The sequence below is a fragment of the Vombatus ursinus genome, unplaced genomic scaffold, assembly GCF_900497805.2.
Source record: "Vombatus ursinus unplaced genomic scaffold, bare-nosed wombat genome assembly UNPS02000580.1, whole genome shotgun sequence".
In the NCBI taxonomy this organism is placed as follows: Eukaryota; Metazoa; Chordata; class Mammalia; order Diprotodontia; family Vombatidae; genus Vombatus; species Vombatus ursinus.
This window is the reverse complement of record NW_020940358.1, coordinates 11,998,398-12,009,084: the sequence shown is the minus strand read 5'-3', so window position 1 is coordinate 12,009,084 and position 10,687 is coordinate 11,998,398. Positions and strand designations below refer to the sequence as shown.

At 38.4% G+C, this 10,687-nt stretch overlaps 1 protein-coding gene across 4 annotated transcripts in view; it reads left to right on the top strand.

The window, feature by feature from the left end:
• The first annotated feature begins 3,966 nt into the window (after nucleotides 1-3,966).
• The window catches only part of CDH26 (cadherin 26), a 54,965-nt gene continuing 48,244 nt past the window's right edge, over nucleotides 3,967-10,687 (top strand). For all 4 annotated transcript variants that reach the window (XM_027851222.1, XM_027851212.1, XM_027851204.1 and 1 more), the window contains exon 1: nucleotides 3,967-4,149. In XM_027851222.1, coding sequence (XP_027707023.1) covers nucleotides 4,120-4,149 — 30 coding nt within the window. In that variant the 5' untranslated portion in view covers nucleotides 3,967-4,119. The remainder of the gene's footprint in view (nucleotides 4,150-10,687) is intronic.

Genomic DNA, 10,687 nt, shown 5'->3' with positions numbered 1-10,687 from the left:
GTTTTAGAAACTAGCCTCAGGCACAAAGAGCTTAAGTAAATTGTGCAGGGTCCTATATGTGTTATAAGAGAGCCAATTATGTGTCAAAAGGAGAATTTGAACCCAAGTCTTCCAACAATAAGCTGTCTCTCCATAATTCCCTTCAAAATTGTCACTTGGGTGTTTGTTCTAACTATGAATCTTGAAGTGCCCTCCTTCAGACTCGTATCTTTGGTAACTGCATTCAAAGCCTAAGATACATTGCTTCAAATATCCATGATCATGGAAAATCTTCAACCTGTGAGGGCAGATTTGGTTTTTGGAACCAGGTGGACATTATAAAGAGTCAAATCTGGCCAGTGGGTGATCAAACTGAGTTTAAAATATGTGTATATACATAAATATGTATACACATGTAAATATATGCACACATATCTATATCTATATATATATATATGAATGTATTTGTAGTTTTTCTTTTTTTGGATGTTGCTATTTTGTCATCCACAAGGTGGTGACTATTCACATTTCAAAGAACACATTTAAGCTATTGCATAAAAAAAATTATTTCCAATCGAATACAAAGATATTTATTAATTGGAATGAGATAGGAATGCCCACTTTTTTGACTGACACATTATGCCACCTTTTGTCATCCTTTTCACCAGTGTTTACCAAGATGCAACATATTCTTGTCTTTTCCTTAATGATTTCAACCACTGGTCCACAAGTATATACTTTATCCACTCCCATCATCCAGCCTTAAAACTTCGGTGCCCATGTTGATTATGCTTTAAAATCCTGATCTTACAGCTCCTTGACCTCAAATGCAGTGACTCCCATTTTGCATTCATTTCCTCTACTCACCAATCCATACTGTATAGCTTAAGGTCATTCAGAATAGCTTCCACTTTCGAGATATTCAATGGAGTCATCTGTCTTATTACACTTATGTGACTCTACCATTCCTTCATTCTTTAAGATCTGACCTTGGTTCTCACCACCTGCTTGTTGACTCTTCCCTGTTCTATTCCATCGTCTCATATCTGGCTTTATTTTCCTCCCTACCCAATCTGGACTGCATTGCATAATGAATTCCTATCCACCCTTTAAAACTGAATTAAAGTACCATCTCTTTTATGAAACTTTCCCTGATTCTCTAGCACACATACACATTATCCCTCATTGGTGACCCTTCTCTAAGAGTTCACATAGCTCTTTGTTTCATAACTCAAATGTACTTAGCAGGTGAGCTGTATTAAAGTTCCATCTTTATCTGTCCTATTCCCTACTGTGCTATAAGCTCTATAAAGGCATGGATCTTATCTAAACTATCTTTACTCTAGACCAAGTATATTGCACAAGGTAGGTTCTTAATTTTAAATGAGTAATTTCAGTATTTCATTTCAATCCAGCACTTTCAGCCACACTACATTTTTAAAAAAGTTGCTATTTCAGTACAATTATTTTTCTTTATAATCCTGTGTACTTTATTTTATGCATTTTTAAATGGTGGTTTTAACAACCATTCTGAGAGAGTTCCACAGGCTTCACCAGACTGCCAAAGAGTTCAGGACCTCAAAAAAGATCCTTCATGACCCTCAACTCTTATTAGCTGTGATTCTGGGTTGTTCAGTCTTGTTGGGAAAAGTCATGAAGCTGTGCTGAGTGACTATATATCAGGCTATCTAACCTTACCTGAATCTTCACTCTTTAGTAATTCTTTTATTCATCTCATTTCTACTTTGTCCACGATACTAAACATCCAAGGGAGGAAAAAAAAAACCCAAAACAACATACAAACTGAAGCCTCTGATAGGTAATTCATTTTAAAAATCTTTTGAATCATTATTTTCATGTCCTAAATGATATAGTGGAAAAAACACTAGAATCAGAATACCTGGGTTCAAATTCCAGGTATGCTCCAGGTATCCTGACTACCTTTGTTACAATGGAGGAAATAACTTTTTATTTTTCTGGGCATCAGTTTCTTCATGTATAAAATGAGGAAGTTAGATTATATCTTTAAAGTCCTTTTTAGCTCAGAATCTCTAATCCTATGAAGCTTCTCCCTAATCTGTTATTTATAATCTTTGCAAAATCTTGCTTTATGAGAGTTGCCACCTTGTGGCTGATGAAATAATATTTTTTTAAAGTACATCTACTTTTTTAGGAGTGCAGTAACACCTAATTTGGATTTATTAAGGAACGTCAGTCTGAAATATAACGAGTGACCCAGGTCTCAGTTTTCTCATCTGTAAAGTGAGCAAGTTGGAAAAGACAGCCTTTGAGGTCCCTTTCAGCACTATAATCCTATAATGCTATATAGCATTTATGTATCACAAAGTTTTGTAGGAGGCTTTACATACAATATTTCACGTTGTCTTCAGACAACACTATGGGGGAAGTACTTACATGTATTATTAACCCTATTTTACAAATGAGGAAACTAAAGCTCAGAAAGGTTAGATAATTTACTGAGGGATTATAAAGATAGTAAGTGGTAGAGATCAGATTCAAACCTGGGTCTTTTCTAACTCCCAAGAGCTATACTATTTTCATTATACCAAGCTGAATCCGTTAAAATTTGAACACCTTGTCTCCATTAATGTAAATATGATCATTTAAACTTGTCTTCTATTTCAACCAAAGAATTATTAACTATGAAAACAGGCTCGCAATCTGAAGGTAGAAATACAACTAGAATTATTTAAGATTACTCATTGCTAATGTAAGTGTTTATTTAAGAAATGTGTACTTTCCCTAGTGGATAGAAGAGTTCACTCATTAACATCCCCACAAGGATGCATTTCCCTACCTCCCCCTAGCAATTGAAAAAAGAGAGTCAAATGGAGCTTAAAAAAATTCCAGAATTGTCAGAGTTGGGCAGAGCTCTCTCTAGATATCATTTTATCCAAGCCATTCATTTTACAGATGAGCAAACTGAGGTTAAGAGAAGCGAAATGACCTCAAGGTCATACATTAATACTTGCATAGCTAGAACTAAAGTCAGGGTCTCCTGAATACTAGTCCAATGCTCTTTCTGCTATACAAGGAATCTTGTTTTAAATGTGGAATCATGGAGTGTCTGAGGTGGAAGAAACCTTAGAAATCATCTAGTCCCACAGTTCTTAGCCTAAGGTCCATGAACTGTTTAAAAAAATAATAAAAATTTATAATTTAAAATTTTAAAACTAAAATTTAAAATTAACTTTAATAATGATTAATTTCCTTTGTAATCCTTTATCTTTTTATGCATTTAAAAACATTCTGAGATGGGATCCATAGGCTTCACCAGACTGCCGAAAGAGTCCAAGAAACACGAAAAAGATTATGAATCTCTGATCTAGTATAAAACTCTCATTTAAAGATGGAGAAACAAAGTTCATGAACAGCAAGTGACTTGCCCAGTAAACTGAAACATCATTTACTCCTACGGCAGCAATTTTTGCATTAGGCTAACATGTGACACCCTTTGAATGTTTGCTAAAGATGTCTATATTTTCCTCCTTTAACTAACTCCCTTAGTACTTTGGAAATGCAAAGTTAAAAGTATTTTCCTCTTGGACTCTTAGAAGCTTTGTCTAAGAAGGACTGTTAGAGGAGCCAATACACATGGGAATAGGCTATCTTGAAGATAGACTTGCCACTGAACTAAATGGCTGGCAAATTTGGTAATTTCTTTTAGATTTGGGAGAAAACTTTTCTGCTCTATTTTTCACAAAGGCACTAGATTTAATATTGAAATGATTATATACCCGAAACATAAACGGAACGTTTCCCTGAAAAGTGAGCGCCCCACATTTTTTGGCAGAAGGGCATGCTACATTTGATGAACTCAACTCCCCCCACCCGCCACTTTCACAGGGAAAAAAAATAATATTATTTACTTTGCTGTCGTCACGCCCCAGACTAAGAGCTGCAGGGAAGAGAGGAGCTTACACAGGAATCGAGCAATCAATAGGGCTGCACCCAGGTCACGGATGAGGGAGCACCGAGTGTAAGACAAGAGGCAGAGGAGGGCGGAGGAAGCAGTTTAAGACAGAGCAGGCAATAAGGCTGAGCCTGCTTTACGAGGTACGCCGTACCATCTTCCATCCTTGGAGATCTCTTCGTGGCTGCTCTCTATCCCCTCAAGGCATGTGGAGTTTTCAGGTCTTCCTGATGCTGGTGAGTCTGGGCTGGAGCCCAGAGTTCAGAAGCTGGGGGGAGGGATGGGACTCAGACTTGGACAAGCCGGAACAGGGCCAAGCCCTGGCCCAGCGCTAAAAGAGATCAAAATGTTTTCTTTAATTAGAGAACTAATGGAGGTTAAAACTTGGAGAAATCCTAAAGCTCTCCTGGCCCACTTCACCTCAGTTTAAAGAAGTGAAAACTGAGGCTCAAGGAGGGGGACTGACTTGCTTAAGATCACACAGCAAGTACGCGTAGGAGCTGAGACTGCAACCAAGGTCTTATGGGTTTCTCTTTAGACAATGGCTGGTTTACCTAGGCATCTGCTGAAAGAGCACCTTATATGGAGGCAACAGAGTGCTTATATTGACCAATTTTCTCTTAGTTAATAGAGCCTCGGAAAGGTTCTCATGCAGCCTGTGCAGCAGGTTGCTGTAGCCTTTTAGCCAATATTTTATTTAAAAATTTTGCATCAGTATTTATAGCTAATGGCTATAAGCATTTATTAAGTTCCTACTGTGTTGGAGGCAATATTTTAATTGCTGGGAATACAATAAGAAAAAAAAAAAGGCAGTCCCTGCCCTCAAGGAGTTTATAATCTGCTCAGGAGGACAATACACAAAAGGAAGCTGAAAGGGTCTGGCAGAAGGTACCCACCTCTGTGGGTGGGGCATGACCTTGGTGGAATCTAAACTAAGGAGACCAGCTATTGGGAAATTAAAAGTATGCTGAAAAATTGTGAGCCGTCTATGAAGGGAGATATTGGGAGGATGTATGTAGCAAAACAATACTGAAAGAGTATTCTTTGGAGGAAAAGGAGAAGCATGTTGTATCTAGTTAACACATTTCATAATTGTGAATAAATTGTGATTGTATTTATTATCTTCTTGAAATTATTTCTGATTTTTAAAAAAACTGCAATTCTTAGGTTTTATCCAAATAAAATTTCAGAATGAAGGATGTTATTATTGCATATGTCTGTATCAAAATAGTTATTGTATGACTCTGGAAATGAAAATGAATAGAGAAATTAGGAAAGGGACAGTTTAAGAAAAACTTAGGAAACCTTGTGTGAACTGATGCAGTTTACACAAAGTTAAGGAGCTGTATCAGTTTCTTTTGTGTTGATAACCCCTGAATGTGAAAACTCCTTCTATCAATGTAGGCCAATACCTTTTCTTCAGTCTGTAGTTAAAGAGAGTGGCATAGAGCACTGAGAGGGTAAATGATTTGTCCTGGGTCACACAGTCAGTGTTTGAGGCAGGCTTGCTGGCTCTGAGGCCAATGCTTTATTGATTACACCTCACAATAAGGGTGTTGGATCATAAAGAATTCATGTTTTACATTTGATAAGATTAAGATTACAAAATCTTTGTTTAACACTTGACTTTGCAAAATGGGCAGATAATGCCCTTTGGTTGTTAGCTATCAACCTTACAGAGTTAGGAGGAAAATGCTTTGTAAAGCTTAAAACACTATATAAATGTGAGCTATGACTATGAAGAAGTGGTTTTCTGGAGAGGAGACAGGCTTGTGAATATCATTTTCCACTCAACTAGTTTCTCCTTTTAAAAAAAAAAGTCTATGCTTTGTTGTCCCTGTTTTGCAGCATGAAATGGAACCTTTATTTCTGGGAAGAGATGTCTTGTTTGATCTTAGTGGCCAGGAGTTTGTGATACATTTGTGGCCCAGATCAGCCCCATCAAAAGAACTTTCTTACTTCCTTTTTGTAAAGTTCCACAATTTCATCAACATGAGTACTGCTTGCACCCATTCACATTATGTTTTGGTGGAAGTCTTCATGAGTTGCAGTACCAACCCCCCCAAAAAAATCACCTAGTAGCCAATTTTTGGGGGAATCGAAGTTCCTAGCACTTAACCAGGCTGGTTCTGTAGACATATAATCCATCTCTGGGATTGGTCTTTCCAATTTCTTAAGAACTACCAGAGCTTGCCAGGTGTTGAGAGTCCAGGGTCATGCCATAATGAGGCACTGGAAGAAGACTTTAGAGAAAAATGACCATTTCCAAAAAATAATACAATAAACCAAAAGGGAAGATTTGTGATTAAATTGGTTTAGAGAACTTTCAAACAGCAAACTTCTCCTACAAAAGGAAGTTATTATCACCTTAGCCAGTTGTAGCCACTGGAGTCACTGAAAGGTTATATGAATTGACTGCAGTCATTATATGTTGAAGGCAAGGCTTTAACTCAGGTCTTTCTGACTCCAAGGCCAGCTTTCTACCCACACTGCCTCTTAATCAGACAAATAATTTTATTTTTAAAACTTATGTAGTAGAATCCTGTTAATAGCTAAAAGATACATGGATAGGATTATGCTGTGGGCTATATTCTGAAGGAAAGGAAAATAAAAATCTGATATGACACTTGGGTGTCTATTCTACAATTCTCCAAGTACTAAAGTATAAAAGAGCTCCAAAAAGACTTGGGATGGGAGAATATTTACAAATCTTTGAAGTCAGTTCACCTCTTGGCTCAAAATGCTCCTTCTTGCCAATATTGTATTATTACTACCCGTGTGTCTTGGGCAAGGCTTTTTCTGTCTCCAGACCTCAGTTTCCTCATCTGTAAATTAACCAGATTGGATTAGATTAACTTTAAGATCTATCCTTACAATAAAATCCCATGATCTCACCACAGGGCACTCATTTCTTGCAGGGGTGAGGTCATGTAATTGTTCAAACATTCAACTCTCCTTTCCAGGGAATAAGTTGGAATTGAGTCTGAAGAAAGCTTAGAGGTTTTCAGTTTTTTCTGTTCCATTTACTGAATTGACTGTTATATGAAAATAATTACATATGAATTATGGAGGACCAAAACAAACAGAATTTGATTAAAAATAATTAGACATTTGTTGAAATCACATTGAAGTAATTAAATCTAAAAAATGCTTAATACTGAAATAAATTAAAATTACTTCCTTTCCTCCCCTTCATCCAGAACCTTAACTAGCAGCAAACTGGGACTTTGACCTAAGGACCAACATGGTTGAAGAAGGGTTGCTTCCTTCTGTAGCTCACCATGAGTTCCTTACCAGTCTATAACAGCCCTTATGATGGTATACCTCTCTTAGGGCTCTAGGACCCACTTGTCCCCACTCTAGGGCCCTCACTGCCACATGGACAGTGAATGGACTCTCTGGGAGATCTGCATCCATTCCTGGTGCAGTTGAATCCTGGCTCAGACCATCTTCTGTGTTGCCACCCCCATTCTTGCCTCTGTAACAGAATTTGCCCTAGGTGCTAGGTTTCACACTTACGACTTTGCTTACTCTTTTCCTTGAACTAATTTGAGTTTGTAGGATCAGGTTTTGGAACAGAAAGAGACCTTAGAGACCAGCTAGCCCAATTTCTTTCTCTTACATATGGGGCCATCTAGCAAGAACCATTCCCAAGATTACACAGGTTTTAAGTGGCAGAGCTGAGTTTGAAAGCCAGGTCCCCTGGCCAGAAATCCAATGTTATTTCCACTACAGCCCGCTGCGTCTCTACCCTTCACAAATAGTACCTCTGCTACTCTTTTTTTGTTTTTGGTTTTGGTTTTGGTTTTGGTTTCCAGTGTCAAAATTGTGTGTCCCATTTGAGCAGCTGAAATGTCTATGTTGTCATTTTTTGTTGCTTTATTATATCGTTCTTTGGAACACAAGCAGCTTCTTCCCATTCAGAACATTTAAAACCCCCTCACCCCGGTCAGGAGTTGTCTCATATTTTTTTCCCTTTTTAAAAGCTCTGTTTCCTTCCCTTTCTCCTTATTCTTCTGTTCTCCAACATCTTGCTACAGGGTACTGAGGCAACTATTTGTTAAACCAATAAGAATGAAAGAAAGGTTTGCTGACATTCGAGGATGTATATCAAAGACTTGTTACCACGATGTATTGTGTTGATCCTCCCATGAATTGAACCCTGGCCCTCTGCAGCCTACACTTGGTATCTTCATCAACTCCCATGGATCTAATTATCATATTTATGCCGATGAATATCAGATCTATATAACCAAGCCTAGTCTCTCTCATGATCCCTAGCTCCCTATGACCTATTATGCCTATTAGACATTCTAGGTTGTCCTATAAACCTCTCAAATCCAACATGTCCAAAACAGAAAACTTTTCCATTTCTTTTGAGGGCACTGTACCATTCTTCTACTCACCCAGGTCTGAAACCTCCATTCATCCTTGACTTCCCATCCTTATCCTACAAATACAGTTAGTTGCCAAGTCTTGTTGTCTACATCCACACAATCTCTCAATCTATCCCTTTTTCTCTACTCACATAGCTAATATCCTAACTCAGTCCCTTATCACTTTCACCTGAACTATTGCAATAACCTCCCAATTTTTCTCCCTGTCGCAAGCCTCTTTCTCCACACAGCTGCCAAAATGATTTTCCTAAAAGGCAGGTCTGGTCCTGTCACTTCCATCACCTCTGCAATAAAATATCAACTCTTCTGTTAGGCATTCAAAACTCTGCATAACCTGGTCTGAACATACCTTTCCATCCTTATTATATATCATTTTCCTTCAACTACTAGACAATTCAAACTGGTCTTCCTGTTTTTCATATACAACACTTTATCTCCCACATCTTTGCTGTTGCATCTACTGCCCCTAATGCCTGAAATGCTGTCTCGTTTCACTTTAGCCTTAGAATCCCTGATTTCCTTCAAGGCTCAACTTAAGCACCATTTTTTTTTTTACTAACTTTTCCTGACCCTCCACAGCTGCCAATGCACTCTCCCCATTACTTTATATCTATTCTGTATTTTTATTTGCCTATAGACGTACATGATTGTCTCCCTGAATGGAATGTAAGCTCCTTGAAGGTAAGAACTGATTTGTTTTGTCTTTATATCCCCAGCACCTAGCACTGTCTCACCTATAGTGGATGTTTAATAAATTATTAATTAATTAATGATAACTAGTGATAGAAAGAAGACAGCTGTTCAACTCTCTGGTTTTGTGTCTGTTTTCTCTAACAAGGAGAGTCATCTGTGGATTTGAAAGGATGGGAAAATGGTTAATAGTGAATTGATATCCAAGATAAGGAGGACAGCACTTGGCTGCCCTTGCTAAGTTCATCTCCTCATGCCCAGATGAGCTACCTCCTATTGTAATAATGATAAATTAACATTTATATAGGACTTTAAAGTCTGTGAAGCACTAAACTCACCATTTTCTCATTTAATTACAATAATTCTATGAGGTATGTGCTATTATTCCATTTTAAAGATGAAGGAACTGAGGCTCAGAAATAGTAAATGATCACTCCAAGGTCATACAACTAATAAGTATCTGAGACAGTATTCTAACGCAACTGTTCTTATATCATGTCTTTTCTACTGAAAGAACTGGTAATTGTGATTTCTGAGATAGTCAGTGGTCTTTGAAAAATCTTAGAAAATGGGATAGGCACCACAAGATTGGAGAAGGGCAAAGGTCACAATTTTTAATAAAAGGGAAGAGATTCAACAGTGTAAATTATTCACCTGTAAGTTTGATTTTGAATTCTGGCTAAATTCTAGAATGCCATAGTAAGGAGATGGTTTTTGAGAACAGAGAAAAGTAAGTAGTGATCACAAAAAGCTAGCATTTCATCATTAAGAACAGGTCATATGGGACTAAACTTATTTTTTTTTTCAGCCAAAGACAAGGTATATTAGAACATTTGTCATATTGGGCAGACTCTTAAGGAGTCTGAATATGGATGGGTTAGCTGTGGCTAGCTTATATGAATCTGACTTGTGGCTAGATTTTAAGAATCTGAGCAGTGGCTAGATTATAAGAATCTAAGCATTTTAATGGAGACAAGGTGGATCTTATATACAGAAAGACTGTGGGAGGGACCTAGGACTGGCCAGTAAACTGGGGTGAACAGAACTCCTGGGACCTGGACCTCTATGGAGCCTAGCTAGGATTAAGGGTGGGAAATGGCCAGGAGCCATACATGGGGAGGTAAAACAAAGGAAGGCCAGGCTAGGTTAAAGGCAACAGAATTGGGAGATGGGGTGTAGCCACAGTGAAAGGCCAGTTGATGGGATTATAGCCTCAGGCCAAGGCCAGAGATTTGGCCATGTGGGAAAGTCCAGGGTTTTTCTGGGGCCCAGATCCCAACCCCATCATTCCCTCCTCAAACAAATGGAACCCAAATTCTTTTGGAGTAAGGGGTGAAGGGGTGGCTTCTGAAACTGCTTCCTGCTGGCAAGGGGTGTAAAGCTGTCCCTACCTCAAGGGGGTCCCAAAGAGGACGTTGACTGGAACCAAGCAGAGGCTGTGTCCAGGGAACGATGGGGAGACATTGGCTGGTACCCACTGTTTGCTACCAACTGTAGGTGAATGGGCTGTAGTCTGGAAGACATAAATCTGACAGAAAAAACTGCAGGGACCAGATATAAAGCAGGGACTAGATTTAGGGCCCAACTTTGAGAGGATAAAACATCCTTAGCTCTGTTTGGATTCAGATGATTCAGTTTTCCAACCATGCAGTATCAAATCCACCTTATAGCCAAGACTCAGGAATAA